Below are 16,102 nucleotides of genomic sequence, written 5' to 3'. Positions count from 1 at the left end.
GATCCTCAACGCTCCAGCCCATCGCCACTTCCTTCATCTCATCAATATGGATAAACATCATCAAACAGACAATACTGCGGATGAAGAAAGTTGTTAAAGAAGGGAAGATTTAATTGCTCAATAATAGGCATTCGACATCTCGGCACCTCACTTGGGCAGCCAATCGTTCAGCCCCTATACCTTTGCACCCTTTCTTGTTCGATGTACTTTCACTACTTTCTCACTTCTTGATTGATTTTTTTTGCCTGTTTATTCTTCTGCTTTATTGTGTATGCGTTTTGATGTGTATTTAGAACCTCTGATCTCCGGGCACCCAGCTCGGGCGAGGGGGGGTGTTAGTACCCAGCGGGTCACGTGCCTCACCGCCCTCGCTTTCTGCCCGGTAGTTATATAGTTAGCTGAGCCGATAGACCACCCATCGAATCAACGACGCTTGCCCACTAAAAAATCCCAATAGTCACGTGGTTTCTGATAGGTTGCTGCCCAAAAGATCTCCCTGGTCGTACGTGGTCTCTGTCAGTCTTTTGCTGTTTCTGTCCTTGGGGAAAGGGCTTATTTAGATAGCAAGTCGCTTCCTGGCACCAAAGATATCAACAGGGAGAAGGAAATTCATTGTCGCCTGGTTGAATACAAGATATCTTTAATGTAGTCCAAGTTTTCAAGTCACGTGTGCAGATCTCCTGATTAAATACAAATTTGCGCCACTGTACTCCGTAGGTGGCTGATTTATGGAAAGCTGCAGAATCGCTGTTTACAAGGATTTTTGTAGGTAGTATATGAGACAAGGTTGTGAAGTACGTCGGCTAGGCATTAATTAATCGCTTTTACCAAGACGGCAGACTCACTAGGCTGACAACATACTTCGAGGCTATCGCACCACCGAGGTTGGATTATGACATACAACATATTCGTAGCTAGTTATTCGAACAATAACGGTCATTAATCTGCGAATTCACATCTGCTACATTACATCTCATACAAAGACTGGCCCTATTGGGAGCCGCCCACCCAAAGTTTATTAATACACTAGTTACCGGATAAAGACATTGACCGATTCCCCGAGATTGACCCGTGACACAAGCCCCTATCGGACTGAATGACATGGCAATGGACTGAACTACCCCTCACACTCATAGCCCCGATGGCTGATAACAACGAGCCGGATTATAAAGCTCTTTTCCTCAAGGCCGAGGAGGAACGGAGAGAGGAAAGAAACTTGCGGAGACAAGCAGAAGAGGGACAGAGACAGGAAAGAGAACGCAACCGACAAACAACTTTGGAGGAGTTTATCCGCGCTTGCCACAACTTACTTTCTCGACCATTGGGAGTTGCAGCTCCTTCTCACTCCACAAAAGGCACAATACCGTCACCTACAGGAAAATATTGTCCGACACAACTTGTCCACTGGACGAATTGTCCAGCAGAACAACAAGAAATTTACAATGCTGTTATCAACTATCTGCACCCGGCAGGCAATGCAGCATGACTGTTTTCACCCATTGTTGAGCTACAGGGCCTTGGTCGACGATTTGCTCGCCGGCCAATAAGCAGTGAAAAGGATTTAGAGAGCTATGAGCGATTTGCCGTGGAAGACCATGTGCATGATGTGATCACAGAACTTTGCGAGATACCTAATGCCCGGCATGAATTCCAACTCGGCAGCGGAATCCGTTTTGATAATCATGGTAATTCCCTGGATGAGGTCCAGGATGATCAGTTAGAAGAATCGAACCCACAGCACTCCAGGCCCGATCAATTTTGTATTCACCGAGTTGACGGCAACACCAACACACTACTTACTACAGTTGAGTATAAGCCACCCCACAAGCTTTCCGTGGAGAATCTCCGTGTAGGACTTCGGCCCATGGAGTTCTGGAAAACAGTGGTTAAACCAGATACTACCCCCACAGATGAGGAGGGAAAATTGAGATACAATGCAGAGCGACTAGTAGGTTCGGCAATTGTCCAGGAATACCATGTAATGATCCAAGAAGGGCTTGAATATTCTTATATGACAAATGGTTTGGCACTGGTCCTTCTTTGTGTCCCATATGACAATCCGAGCACTCTTCTTTATTATCTGTGTGAGCCCAATTTGGACGTGAACATGGAGGATGACCAGAGTTTCCAGCAGCCAAAAACCACCATTGCCAGGGTGTTATGCCTTTGCTTGATGAGTTTTCGTTCGCATCCTCGTGACCAGGAATGGCGGAATGCAGCATGAGCGCGACTGCATGTATGGAAAACAAGTTTTGACCATACCCGCTCACAGATCCCTGAAGCAGAATTGCAGCGGAATCCGCCTGATTCGGAATATAATGGCTCTGAATATGCAAGCACTGAATATACAGCTTCCGAGTACCTGCCGTCATCATCCCCTGTGGAGTCCCCGACAGCAAATGGCCATCGAGCCCGTACACGATCTCAAGTCAGCTGCATGCCTATGAATATAATGCGGCATGCAGAGTCAACGGAGTCCTCAGACTCCGATTCAAACCATGCGGCCTCAGGACGGAAGCGAGGCTTCAGCCAGGTCACTTCCTCTCCACCTACTCAACGGTCCGCACGCCAAGTGGGCAATCGACATGACCGAAGCAACCAATATCAAGAACATACAACACGGTTTTGCACGCAGCAGTGTCTACTTGGTCTGCAGCAAGGTGGTGAATTGGATGACTACTGCCCAAATGTGAAGTTGCACCAAAAAGGTGGAGATGGCCGCCAACATCTTATCAACACTGAGGTCTTGGTGAAACTGCTTAAAACACAGCTAGACGGAAATATTGACTACAACTGCACGCCATTCGGAGATTGTGGAGGATACGGGGCGCCATTCAAGATCACGTGTACTGCATATGGGTATACTGTTGTTGGGAAGGGAACAACCTCTCGACTGTGGAAGGAGGTCTCGCATGAAGCAGAGATATACAAAGTCCTTCGGAGAGCACAGGGTTCCGCAGTACCTGTCTTCCTTGGAGCAATCAGTTTGGCCAAGATTTATTTCCTTCACGGAGCTGGCGAGATTCGCCACATGCTGCTCATGGCTTGGGGAGGTGAAAGTACAACAAAGCATAAGCAGCGGCCTGTACTGCGTCGTGAGATCTCCAGGTCAATGGAGGAAATCCGTTCCTTAGGAGTCATCCATCGGGACCTTAGGCCAGACAATATTCTGTGGAATAATGAGTTAAAACGGGCTCTTATCATTGACTTCCATCGCAGTGAGTTGGATCGTCAACTTGTGGGGAGTCAGATGAAGTCTCTAAAGAGACCCTTGTGCAGAACAGAAGAACGAGAAACAAAACGACTCTGTGTGGTTTAAGGATGAGCCCAACCCAGAACCTGTTTTTACTGAATGTATATATTTTCTGACCAGTTTATCATCAATAACAAAATTCCAAAAGGTAGCAACTTATTAATAATAGTGAAACCAAAATGATAATTTGTAGGCTACAGTTTTGGGGGCTATGAATATGTGCTTGATCTATATTGGAACACTTCTGGGAGTCTTCAATACAGAATCATTCAGGGGATGCTAGGAGGGCCACGAGATGTCTTGGTCTCTTTAGAGTATAAATTTATTATTCTTATTGAGCCAGCAAAGTCACATTATAAGAGACAGAATTCTCAGTAAATCTTAATTAGATCGGCCACGTATGATTTAAAGGATTGAGTAATATTCTCAGGGCTCGATATCCCTGTTATTAAACTAGCCCTATTCTTTGTATGCTCATCCAGGTGGGTAGCTCTCTCAAGCCCATTAATCCTTCTACATAAGCATGGCTGACCAATGCATAATTTTTATCCCGCTTCTCAAGAATATACGGTACATACCCACCTCCAACTATTGCAACTACATGACCTTTCCTGACTTCGCCTAAGCGTGAACGCCCGAAATATCCTTCTTTGGTTACAAAGACACATTCGTCTTCAACATCAGGAAGACGGGCAGAGCGAGCGAGATGCTCTACACAGAGTCTTTTCAAAAAGTCCAGGGTGGAATCATTGGTCATCATATCCAAACATGCAATGAACCAATATCCGTAGCCCTTTGCGATGTCTTTAATATTGAAGTTTTTTTGCCTTAACCCTGTCATACAAAGCCAGGAAATGAATAGTTGCTCTCCACGAGGAACTGGCGTTGCCGGACGGAGCATAGTTGTAGGGTTCATTGCCGACCAAAAAGCTTCAATATTCAACATACTGTCCTCAAAATTATCATCATCCAACTTTCCAATGTTGGATAAGGTTTGCAGGAGCGTATTGGGGCAGCTTTTCAGCATGCTAATAATCGCAAATATATTGGCAAGGCTGTGAAGACGTCGATTATTTGGAGTAACGCCATTTAAGTCTTCATCTCGGTTTAGTTTTAGGTCCTCACCAATATACCTATCGAGGAGAGTGCTGCCTTTCCGCTTGAACAAATGCTCCAGCTCACTCACGACTTGTGTGATATCCTCAGATTCCAACGGCCAGCAAAACTCTATAGTATCAAGGATATGAACATCCACATGTAGAGTAGCCCCGTAGATTGAGTAATTTCCTCGAACCAGTCGGCTGAAAGTGGGGTTATAATATTCTGTTGCAAAATCATCGGTATGACCAGTCCATTCAGGAACCCAAGTAGGGATCTTGAGGGTTCTCTTGCCGAGTGTGGACTTGTTGCCCCATAAGTATAGATCATTCCGATCATTGATGATGAAAGAGGCAACATTGACAAAGAGTTCTTCTATGGTTTGCTTGTACTGGTTCTCGAGCAATTGATGGTTCGGTGGCAGTCTAGCAAGTTCCATAGCAGCATATATATGATCATGCGGCCTAGTCTTCTTTGAATATGTAAGAGTGGCCAACACTGTGGCGAGGTCTGAAGAATCATGTTTTCTAAATCTTTCTCGAGCGTCGTTTACTGCCCAGATGTTGGAGTCCCAGGCCTTTGCATCGGATGACACAGGTCGTTTGAAAGCGAAAATGAAACGTCCCTGATATGCGGCCCAAAAGATTGGCCATGGCATATTATGTTTCCCACGAAACACGATTACTTCTGCTGCTGTTGCAACTTCCTGGAGAATCCAAGCTCTACCAAAATAGGTGTTGGAGAAAATTCCATCAATTTCTCTCCAAACTCTGTCCTCGTTAAACTTGAAGATTGTATCGTCATCGGAAGAGAGATGACGAGGTAAATAATATATTTTTGGTTCGTTGAGAGGACCATGGACACATACCATGTCATTTGTGCCCCGGAAGAGGGAGCCATGGCTTGGTCGCTCCCTAATCATAAGCCTAACGATGTTTGAGTACCTCATATCCCGTTCTCGAGCGATATATGCCAGGGATTTCATGACCTCAAAGGCGGTCTTGGTGAGCGAATTCTCGACTCCCAGCCAAATGATGACGGATTTTGCTCTAGAAAATGTTTCCCTAAGAAGGTGCAGCTCTGGAGTGTCTTGATCCAAGCCAAACCCGTCAACCCAAAGCAACCTTTTTCTGTCTGAGTATCGTAGGGCACGGAACGCCTCGAAGAGATGGTCTGAAACCTCAACGATTGATGCATCAAGATTAATGGTGCGATAGTTTCTGCCAGAGCCCCATTCATATGAAATCGCCTCATAATCAGGGGGTGAATTTAAGTTGGCGTAAATACGACGGCAAGTGATCTCTGCTGTATCGTTGTCGGCTGAATCGAGCTCAACCAATTGAAGCTTCATTTTGTTGGTGATAAAACAAATCTCACAAACAATAAAAATGCTCTGCACGGCAGCCAGGTATTTCAACAAAGCGGTATACAGGCGTGTATACAGAATAAATTTAGATTCCCGAGTCACGAGGCTGTCATGGATGAAAATTGGGTAAAATCAGTGGTAAAAGTAACTGCAATAAATCCCAATAGTCATAAATGTCAATTATTACTACGAGACGCCGACCTCAGACCCCGCATACTGTACTTTCGTACATGCAGCATACACGAGGAAGATGTGATTGTGGCTATGTGAAGAGACTTGTGTATATAAAGTGCTACAGGAAAGACAAATGAGAGGCCAGCAAGACAGGTGATATTCGTATGCTACATCAGCTGATATCAGCTGGTAATGGTGATGATGAGCTGAAGAGAAAAAGAGGAAGAACATGATGAGGAAAGTAAAGGCAAGTGGGATGGGTGGGTAATCCTCAGACTGGAGCATGTCGTCCACACTTTGCTAGTATCCATGGCTTCCTGTAAATCGGTTTAGTATATAAATATAATCTTGCCATAAATAAAAGTTGCTCTTGGTCTTTCTGATGTCCGCTGAAACAATGTCAAGTCATTGTGCTCTGTCAACTTTTTTTTTTTTTTGAGTCCGACGCACGGCTGCTTTCAGCTGACTGTACTATCTGTATGTCTGGCTTCAAATCATAGGTTGACGTGCGATAACTTGTTGAGTCAGAAAGTGATGGATGGCCACAGACGCATGTAGCAACAGGATTTGTAGGACATGTTTGGTTCATGGGACATACACAGGCTGAAACCAACTACAAGTAGGTAGCCAATCGAAGGCTGCCAAGATTTCGAAGTAGGCTGTGTAGGGGGGCCGTGCACGCGGCTGATCGAAGCACGCACGGAGGTGCATGAGACACAGGATGCTAAACCCCAAGGGTCAAAATCAAACCTAAAGGCGTAATTCGCCAGGCCACTCCGATATGGTGTAATGGTTAACATCGCCGTCTCTCACACGGCAGCTCGGGGTTCGATTCCCCGTGTCGGAATTTTTTGGACCGATTACAGTCAACTTCAATATTTTTGCTCCAGTCCTGATTGTTTTTCAGATGCATTGCAAGATAACAAAATACAATGCTTCACTTGAAGACCGTGATAAATACAATCCCATACATATAACAGCCATATCAAACCCGAACAAGACTCAACCCGAAACATTATACCATATTAACCAGTCCGCATTGGAAATCACAAATAGCAAGACTCCCCAATCACAACCAACCGCACTCAACTCGCCGCAGCCCTCTTCAACCCCTCCTCAACCTCCTCCAAAAGCCCCAACAACTCCTTCCCCCCCTCCCCCTCCCTCCCCTCAAGCTCCAATCCCTTCTCAATCACATTCTTCGCCTCCTCCCACCGTCCCATCTCCCCCAAACACCTCCCAACCCTCCACCACCCCTTCACATTCCCCACCCCCTTACACTCAACACTACACCGCGCATCCACAAGCCCCTCCACCCACTTCCCCATACCCATATACGCCTGCGCGCGATTCGCAAACAACCCAGCTAACTCCTCGCGCGCCAGTGCGACGGGTTCCCAACCGGGGCGCGAGAGCGCCATGTCAATGGTCAGGGTGTAGAGTTTGATGGCTTCGGGGTGGTTGTTTTTGCGGTAGGCTGTGTTGGCGGTGTCGCGGAGTTTGGTGATTTGGGCGCTGCGCTTGGGGTTTATGGGTAACGGAGGTGGGGGGATGTTGTTAGGCGTTTCGAGGGAGAGGAGGGAGCGGTGGAGGGTGTTTAGGTACGTGAGTTCGGTGTCGACTGCCGGGGTTGACGGGGGTGGGTAAGTGATGGCTTTGCTGGAGGGGTCGAGATGGAGGGAGTATTGGGTGAAGAGGTCGATTGCGGACATGGTTGTTGTTTGGCTGTCGTTTTGGATAATTGTAATGGTTCTTCGATGGCTGGTTTAGTGTTAGTATAGAGGTTAGGGACAGAGTAGAATGGAGCCACTCACAGGATGCAGGGAATGTTATTGAAGTGTGTATCAAGAAGTACGGAAGCCCAGCTCCACGATACGAGTTAAGATAAAAGACTCGAGTGTTGTTGATGTGTAGTTGTGAAGCTGGCAAGCTGTCCAAAAGCATGGACTGAAGGCGGTGGCAGAATATTTTACTCCGATATGCACGGCGACTACAAAGCAAGACTAGGGAATCATAGCTATTTATGCATACAATCAGACAACCTCTCATGCTCAACTAATCACAAAACAAGAGAACAGAGATGGATATACGCCCGCAACACCGCTCGATGACAACAAAACAAGAAATAACTGGTCGTCAATATCCGACCCCCCTAACGATGACCATGACCATTCAAACTCGATCCATAATCAGTTGGCGGATACTCCGTCGGCGGATACTCTGTCGCTGGATACTCTGACGGTGCCCCGTAGTGCTGGCCATATGCACCGCCATAGCTAGTTGTGCTGTAATCATGCAGAACGCTGCTTCCTCCCGTCATCGTAGATGCAGTGGGATCATACCCGCCGGATAGCGCGGAACGGCCAGGGTGGTGGCCCAGATCGTCGATTTCGCTTTGTTCAAGGAGAGCGTAGTCTTCGTCGCGGTCGCTGCGTGCGGAGGATGCCATGTTGCCGCGACCAGAGCGAAAGTCGCCTTCTTCTTCCTCGTCGAAGTCGTGGACGGGAGTCGAGGAGAAAGCGGCCTTGGAGTGTGCCGCGAAACTGGGGTCGGAGACTGCGTCGGGCAGGGTACCGGTGCGACGGAAGTGCACGACGTTGCGGAAGGACATGAAAGCCGTGACAACGAAGAGGAGGCTATCACCAACACCCGTTAGCATATTACAAGGCCGGTTGGAATGTCGGGAACTCACAAAATGACAACCCCAAAGATCACTGTAGCCGTACTAATCTTGCACTTGGCCGCGCTGCCATACTTCCAGTTATCGCATCCGCCCTTGCTGCTGCTATCGCTGTCACTGGCCCGCTTATTGCTTTTGTTGCTGTCCTTGTCCTTATCCGAATCGCTATCCTTCCCTTCCGCCTTGCCCTGAGCCACATACGACGCAACACAAACCCACGCCGCAAACCACAAAACAGCATACAACATATCAACGCTCGCAAAGGCATAAACGTTTCCGAATCGCCGGGCCCGCGGCCATATCGGCACAGCGACGAGGTAGATTAAACCGGGGATACTAAACCAGCACTTCACACGAACCTATTAGCATTTTGTCTCGAATCTGTAATGATGAAAGCGCAAAAACTCACCAAAGCCCAATACCAAGCTGTCCGTCCATCAATGCCATCACCCTTCGTCCACACCGCGATAGTCAGAGCCCATGCGAGGAAGATGAGGAGGGCCTGGCAGCCGTGGATGATGTTCTTCATCCGCCCTGGATTGACTGAAGGCCGTGCCAGCTTCATGGTGGTTGGATTCGAGTGCGAAATCGAGATTCAGAGATGTTTGGGTGGTTCGGGTAGCGGTGCTGACGGTCAAGGTTGCTGGTGTCTGACTCGCGAGACTCACTCGGGTATTCGAATTTGAACAGATGAAAGACGATATGCGATAAATAATCTCTCTAAATTCTTTCTTTGCAAAGATGAAGATGTGTCGTCGCTCGTAACTGCATAAAGCGAAAGTCGTGCAATGCTATTGTTTACGTGGGCATCCAGAAACCAACCGGAATGAATTCAACAGGCAACAACCGATCAACGGATGTAGTAGCATAAGAGAGTCAACCGTATCCAAAGAGAAAAGATACGGAGAAGGAAAATGTATGGAGAAGCAGAGATGAAACAAAGTCGAGAAGAGAAGCAGAGAGAAGAGGGAAGCCACAGCGGATAATTAATTATGCTGGGCGGAATGTCATACTGCCTTGTGCCGCGACGAGGGTTTATGCGCCAGCGCCACACGCCACAGTTGTGAATACACGTTTTATTCAAATGAACTACTGTGCTGAACAAATCTACAGTACGGAATAGGCACGAGTGAGGACGAGTGTGCATATTATTGTGTTGTTGGTCTTCTACTCTACAAGCGAATTGTTTATGCGTGGGGTGCAGCTATCGATACTCGTCGCTCTGGTGACGGCGCTATGTGACAATAAATTCCACACTACAAGCCGCCAATATAGTTATTTACTACTCTGTACTCCATATACTCGTCCACAGAAAGACCTCTGATTCCATTACTTGTACACCCTACCTGCACTTGTATATTCAAGGCCCCAGCAGAACCCTGGCAACGCTGTTCTTTTTTAAGAACACAAGCCACTTTGGCGGGGTTGCCAGATTAGGCTATGTATGACATATGCTGCAGAATAACCAAGACTAACCAAAATCAATTCAAGTCTAATAATATCCAAAAGCAAATAATACGCCAACAATGCAGATACCATTCCTCGCATTCATCGTAGACCGAAACATCGCACATCAATCACATCAATCACATCAATCGTAATTCATCCAAATGGTCTGATCCATCAATCCTGCTTCAACGGCGCTCGATACAAAGCCACCCCAATCTCCCGGAATGGCATGTAGACATGTGTATGCCACCACCACGGAAACGGGTCGGAGTAGGAGAAGCGCGGGTCTTTCCAGAAGGGTACGTGGCAGACTTCCCAGGCAGCTTCTTTTGCTTGTTGGACTAGGAAGGTTGGAGAGAGGATCTTCTTCAGCGTGTTTGTGTTCGATTCCTTTGCTCTGTCTGTGGTTGCGATGGTAGCTTTGACATCTTCAAATGGGGTTTCGCTTAGTTGGCCTGAGGCTTCGGTGGCTTGCGATGCTAGGACGGATAGGTAGCCGGTGACTATATCGGATGATGGGCCCTGAAGTAATGTCTTGACGGCTGCGGCGCCTTGGGTACAGTGTGCGATGTGCAGGACATGTCGGACAGAGTTGGCATCAAACTCCTCGTCCACCATTAGATGAACAGCAAGGTGTCCGGTCAGACGAGAGCCACCCTTCACCGCGAACCTATCCATAAGACGGTGGATGGATATAGCCAGTCCCTGATCCAAGCGCGAAGCACCCCACGCCGACTGTAGATCCCCAGGTCTAACCTTGATAGCCTTGACCTGTCCCTGGACGACCAGCACCTCCGCAATAAACTCTCCCAGACGGGTCTGCTGCTGCAAAATCCACGGATTGTCCTTGTTGATCTGGATCTCGCTGACCTCGTGATACGTCATACTAAGCGTCCTCTTCGGCAGCATAACAGGCCGGGTATCCTGCCCACGAGCCCTCCGCATGAGATACGCCTTACTAGGCGACCGATGCAGAATCTTATGAACCGAGTCCCGCGACTGCACCTGATGATTCTCAACAACAGGCAAGTCCCTCTCGACTAGATACTCTCTCAACGACTCCGGCGAACCAAACCGACTCGCCAGTTCCGGATCCAGCTGGATACACCGACACTCGGTCCGACTCTCGATGATATTCTTCGCAACCGCATCCTCCATGGTATCCACCTGCTCCGAACAAGGTATCCACACATCCACCTTTTCTCTATGCACGATATCCACCAACTGCGAAATATATTGCGTCTTGACGACATCGTAAAATGCCGCCAGCGACTTGGACATGCTCTCGCCCGACCGAATCGGCGAGTCCATCATGTCCGCCCCAATCACCCGATGCCCCTCATGATACCAGCGTCTTGCCACAGCCAACCCATGCAAAGAATTGACACCAGTTATGAGAACGGTTTTCTGACGGAATTCCGCATCGCGAGGAATCGCCTGGCGAGGACGGTACACGGCTAATCGAAGCAGGGTGAGATAGTGACCAAAGTACGTCCCGAGCAGGACGGCGTTATCCAACGGCAACAGCACGAATGAGATAACGATGCGCAGTAAACGAAATAGCGTGTGTAGCATTGTGCGGATGAAATCGAAGCGCTGAGACTTGGGAATCGAGCCCAGGACCCGTCGAACCGTAGAGACGGCCATTGTTAGTTGCTAGTTGAAGTAAGGATGAAGAGATTGTTGGTGAGACGGGAGGATCAGATGAAACTGAAAAAGCCGAGGCTGGGATTTCTACTAGGTACGGGAGTTCTACTAGGTACTATCAACGCCGGACAGCCCGGGAGATGTTATCATGATGACCACGTCACCGCTGCACTGGATTGCTTAGAATGAGTTGTACTGGGCATTGCTGGCTTGGTTCGCTGCTCAGAAGAAGATTCAGCTCCTATAGAATCAGTGACAGACACCGCTTATCGATGCACGACATTGCGTTGGACTGAGTGTTTTGCATATGCCACTGGCAATTCCACTCATCACCGCCTGCTGGATTTGATTAAAAATTATGCCTGGAAATTATGGCAACAATTGGTTTCTGAGGCCTGAGTTAGACCCGATCACCGAGTCCGAACTAGAGCGATGACCCCCACAGCACCACCATAACTCCGAGTCATGAGATTATCAGATAATCTCATCTATCATAAGGCCGACATGGTTTACCTGTAAGGACTTGGAACGGAGTTTACCAGCAACTCCGACCCCGAGCGATCTACTTCAGCTTTGCCTTGGGAAGGGATGACGCTGTGTGGAATGCCGACGTTTCCGCTGTACCACTGAGGTGGTTATCCCCGACTGCCTACTCCGTACAGTAAGACCTCAGGGTATATATAGCGTGTAACACTCGCCTCATTTCATCATCTAACATCACTTCACACTCAGACGAAGCTTTCAGTACTGAATACTATAGACTACAGCAGCAATGGCCCAAACCCTTGACCCCTCCAAGCCCCCTACCCAAGGAGGCGCCTGGGTAAGCTTTCCTCTTCCAACCATACCCTCGATAAAGACTAACAGGCAAGAACAACGACGGCCGCGAGCTCAAACTCCTCGAGTTCATCTACAGCCAGCCCAACCTCGACGCCATCCAAGGCCACCCGCAAAAAGTCCTCGACCTCATCGACGAATTCGGCAAACAGTATCTCTTCATTAACGTGGGTTCCGAAAAGGGCAAGGTCGTCACGGACCTCATCGACGAGGTCAAGCCGCACACCATGATTGAACTGGGCTGCTACGTCGGCTACTCGGCCATTCTATTCGGCGACGCCGTGCGTCGCAACGGCGGGAAGAGATACCTAAGCCTGGAGCTGAACCCCGTGTTCGCTGCTATTGCGAACATGCTGGTTGATCTAGCTGGGCTGCGCGACGTGGTGAAAATCATCGTCGGTCGCAGCGACGCATCGCTGCACAAGCTCCACGCCACTGGCGAGGTAAAGCACGTCGAACTCATGTTCATCGACCATTACAAACCCGGCTACACCAGTGACCTCAAACTATGCGAGCATCTCGGCATGGTCTCTCGCGGATCCGTGCTCGCGGCCGATAACGTCATCTATCCCGGCAACCCGCCATATCTGGAGTACGTGCGGAGCACGGTCGAGCAGAAGCGGGAGGCGGCGAAGAAGAGTACGGCGGGGGATTATGACAAGCGGGGCATTTCGGAGTGGACTGCACAGGCGTTTGTGGGCAAGGACGACAAGCCGTTATTTGATGTGGTCGGTAACCCGAATCTGGTGTATGAGAGTACGCTGCACCAGCCGGAGGGGTTGGGGGATGCCGTGGAGGTAACCCGGTGTGTGGGAGAGGAGAAGGCTTAATTCGGCGGTTTACTAGAATAGGTTATTGTTAGTACGAGAAATGAACATCCATCATTATTGTCTGGAATTGTGTCTCCGGAACCGAGATGACAAACCGGGGCCCCGAAATGAATTCCGAGAGTCGGCCTTTGACTGCCCCGCTTGCCATCGCATGGACCTTCCCCGCGCTTTATATAGTCAGCTGTAGTCATACAAGAGCTCTTCTCTCTTTTCTATAAAAAATTCTTTTCTCCTTCTCTTGCATTGCATTGCATTTACATCCCCCTCGATTCTCGCATATTCCAATCTCAACTACCAATCAATCATGGCCTCCAAAACCTGGAACATCGGCGTCGTAGGCTACGGCTTCAGCGCCAAAACCTTCCACATCCCCTTCGTCCAAGAAGTTCCCGAGCTCAAGCTCTACGCTGTCGTCCAGCGCACCCCCAAGCCCGACGACGATGCTGAAAAGGACCACCCGGGTATCAAGTCATACCGGACCTCCGAGGAGATGGTGAAGGATGCGGGGGTTGATGTGGTGATTGTTACGACGGCGCCGGATTCGCATTTTGATTTGGTGAAGTTGGCGTTGGAGAGTGGGAAGCATGGTAAATTTTATATTCAGTTTGAATTTTCGGGGTGTGGTCGTGCTAATGAAGACAGTTGTCTGCGAGAAGCCGTTTACGCCTACATCGAAGGAAGCAGAGGAGCTTAACGCCATCGCGGAAAAGAACGGGAAATTGTTGGCCGTTTACCAGAGTGCGTTTACCTTACCTCTATATCAAAAACACTCGTTAACGAACGACAGACCGCCGTTGGGACGCCGACTTTCAAACCCTCTCCAAACTCTACAAAAACGGCTCCCTCGGCCGCGTCGTCGAATTCGAAACCCACTTCGACCGCCACCGCCCCCAAGAACCCGCAGCCGACGCCTCCAAGTGGAAGAACAAGGTAATCCCCGGCGGCAGCGCCATCTACGATCTTGGAACACACCTGCTCGACCAGGTCGTGTATTTGTTAGGGCTGCCGCAGCGGGTTACTGGTTTCATTGGGTCGCAGCGCGAGGTTAATACTTCTGGGTTCGAGGACTCGTTTACGGTACTGCTGCATTACGGGGGTGGGGTGCTTGTTACCGCGAAGGCGGGGGTTGTTAGTCCCGAGGAGGAGCAGTTGAGGTTTTGGGTGAGAGGTGAGAAGGGGAGTTTCAAGAAGGTATGCTGTGTTCCTGAGGGACATTGATTGTTGCTAATATGATGCAGTTCCACCTCGACATCCAAGAAGAGCACCTTAAGGCTGGTATCAAGCCCTGGGACAGCGGGTATGGCCGTGAGCCCAGCGAGCGCTATGGTAAGCTGCACTACACCTTTTGATTCAATACCAAATCTAACGAATCCAGGTACTTTGACAACGATCCAAAACGGCACCCCCATCAAGGAAACCTACCCCACCGTCGAGCCCCCAACCTGGACAGAGTACTACCGCAAGCTCGCTCGGGCTCTTGCCGGAGAGGGCGCTCTTCCCGCCAGCGGTGTTGAAGCTGGACAGGTCATTCGATTAATTGAGCTGGCGCAGGAGAGTTCGAAGTTGGGGAAGACTCTTGATGTTTAGAGTTAAAATTTCAGGGTCTATATGTTGCGGCTGTGAAAATCTATGGTTTTGTATTTGTGGTGTGGATGCATGTTCTGGATCCGTTTGTGTCACGGGCTCGGAATAGTAGATAATAACGAACTGAATTCCTATCTAAACTATTGTAGCCATCGATGGGAATATCGAATCTAGAGAGAAAAGAAGAGGGGGAATCTATATACAGGAAGGAAGGGTTTCATCCATGGGCTGTGGTCGCGCTATGTACTTTCGTACTTTCTTGGTTTGCTTGCTCGGATGGCGGTGTTTGTCGATATCAGTCACTGAGCGGTGTTGAAGCGTTGAACAGTCACAGTTTTCATAGTTCCATGAAAACAATCACCATGGGTTGCGGACCGATTGGGGCATAATTATTAAAATGTTTCTTTTTCATCCTTGTTTCACTTCCGTCATCTTCACTGCGCTCCTTATATACAAATGATGTGAATGCTCCATTCATAGCATATATATATATCCTTGGCCCAGAATTGCACCTGCTCTTCCAAATATTCTACAGACCACGACAGACGCAACCATATTACAATTTTTCCTTGACAAGCCGTACATCATCATCTATATATCTGCACATCTCGGTCCCCACATTTACTGTCCTATCAATATACCTTTCGAAGACGCCCGAATTCACAAGGATGGGTGATTTATCCCCCGAGACCAACGCTTCCCTGATGGCCGCCCCCCTCCACTGGTTGTCTGTCGCCAGCACTCACGGTGCCCCAAGTCGGATAGACGCAGAATGGGCTAACTTGCCCCGGAACGATGAGCCCCTTCTCTTCCCTTCACTTATCAGGTCGAAGCCGTTTTGAACATATTGATACTGCAGGGACCAAGTGATGAAATATTTTTGCCGTGGGAGACATCAGGCAAAGGAATCCATACTTGTTATGGTAATCATTGCAGAACTAATGATGAACTTGTTTCGTGGCGGGGCCAGTTTAAACTCCCCCACCAAATACGATGGGTTATATAGACGGTGAAATATTGGTATAATGCACAGCGCGATTGTATAAAGCCAGATCGATGAAACAGTTGGGACACGTCTCCATATACCGCACAAAGACTCTTCAAGGCACTGAAAAAAAGGGAACCGATCTGGGGTATTTTATCCCTATTAACTTATTGGCTTCTTATAGGTTTATATTTGCTAG

At 48.6% G+C, this 16,102-nt stretch overlaps 7 protein-coding genes and 1 non-coding gene across 8 annotated transcripts; 5 read left to right on the top strand and 3 right to left on the bottom strand.

Annotated features, from left to right (window-relative positions):
* Positions 1 to 1,864: 1,864 nt before the first annotated feature.
* On the top strand, positions 1,865 to 2,224 carry ACHE_21246A (uncharacterized protein; the record flags this gene model as incomplete). Its single annotated transcript, XM_043275308.1, has 1 exon — positions 1,865 to 2,224. One exon carries the CDS (start codon positions 1,865 to 1,867, stop codon positions 2,222 to 2,224), a length of 360 nt encoding a protein of 119 aa, XP_043134310.1.
* Positions 2,225 to 2,452: 228 nt separating this feature from the next.
* ACHE_21245A (uncharacterized protein) lies at positions 2,453 to 3,319 on the top strand (the record flags this gene model as incomplete). The annotated part of the gene is made up of 1 exon (XM_043275307.1): positions 2,453 to 3,319. The coding sequence occupies one exon, from the start codon at positions 2,453 to 2,455 to the stop codon at positions 3,317 to 3,319; it is 867 nt and encodes a 288-aa protein (XP_043134309.1).
* A 3,347-nt stretch (positions 3,320 to 6,666) lies between these two features.
* On the top strand, positions 6,667 to 6,738 carry ACHE_t20025A. The gene has a single exon. It is a non-coding gene; the product is annotated as a tRNA-Glu (tRNA).
* A 238-nt stretch (positions 6,739 to 6,976) lies between these two features.
* Positions 6,977 to 7,603, bottom strand: ACHE_21244S (uncharacterized protein; the record flags this gene model as incomplete). The annotated part of the gene is made up of 1 exon (XM_043275306.1): positions 6,977 to 7,603. One exon carries the CDS (start codon positions 7,601 to 7,603, stop codon positions 6,977 to 6,979), a length of 627 nt encoding a protein of 208 aa, XP_043134308.1.
* A 440-nt stretch (positions 7,604 to 8,043) lies between these two features.
* ACHE_21243S (uncharacterized protein) lies at positions 8,044 to 9,136 on the bottom strand (the record flags this gene model as incomplete). Its single annotated transcript, XM_043275305.1, has 3 exons — positions 8,044 to 8,527; positions 8,584 to 8,918; positions 8,981 to 9,136. 3 exons carry the CDS (start codon positions 9,134 to 9,136, stop codon positions 8,044 to 8,046), a joined length of 975 nt encoding a protein of 324 aa, XP_043134307.1.
* Positions 9,137 to 10,194: 1,058 nt separating this feature from the next.
* ACHE_21242S (uncharacterized protein) lies at positions 10,195 to 11,667 on the bottom strand (the record flags this gene model as incomplete). The annotated part of the gene is made up of 1 exon (XM_043275304.1): positions 10,195 to 11,667. The coding sequence occupies one exon, from the start codon at positions 11,665 to 11,667 to the stop codon at positions 10,195 to 10,197; it is 1,473 nt and encodes a 490-aa protein (XP_043134306.1).
* Positions 11,668 to 12,439: 772 nt separating this feature from the next.
* Positions 12,440 to 13,334, top strand: ACHE_21241A (O-methyltransferase; the record flags this gene model as incomplete). The annotated part of the gene is made up of 2 exons (XM_043275303.1): positions 12,440 to 12,490; positions 12,540 to 13,334. 2 exons carry the CDS (start codon positions 12,440 to 12,442, stop codon positions 13,332 to 13,334), a joined length of 846 nt encoding a protein of 281 aa, XP_043134305.1.
* A 304-nt stretch (positions 13,335 to 13,638) lies between these two features.
* On the top strand, positions 13,639 to 14,921 carry ACHE_21240A (putative NAD binding Rossmann fold oxidoreductase; the record flags this gene model as incomplete). The annotated part of the gene is made up of 5 exons (XM_043275302.1): positions 13,639 to 13,921; positions 13,977 to 14,072; positions 14,122 to 14,525; positions 14,573 to 14,660; positions 14,710 to 14,921. 5 exons carry the CDS (start codon positions 13,639 to 13,641, stop codon positions 14,919 to 14,921), a joined length of 1,083 nt encoding a protein of 360 aa, XP_043134304.1.
* Between the last annotated feature and the right edge of the window lie 1,181 nt (positions 14,922 to 16,102).

The sequence above is a fragment of the Aspergillus chevalieri genome, chromosome 2 (genome assembly GCF_016861735.1).
Source record: "Aspergillus chevalieri M1 DNA, chromosome 2, nearly complete sequence".
Lineage (NCBI taxonomy): Eukaryota > Fungi > Ascomycota > Eurotiomycetes > Eurotiales > Aspergillaceae > Aspergillus > Aspergillus chevalieri.
The sequence above is the reverse complement of the archived record's forward strand: the minus strand, read 5'-3'. Positions and strand labels throughout refer to the sequence as shown.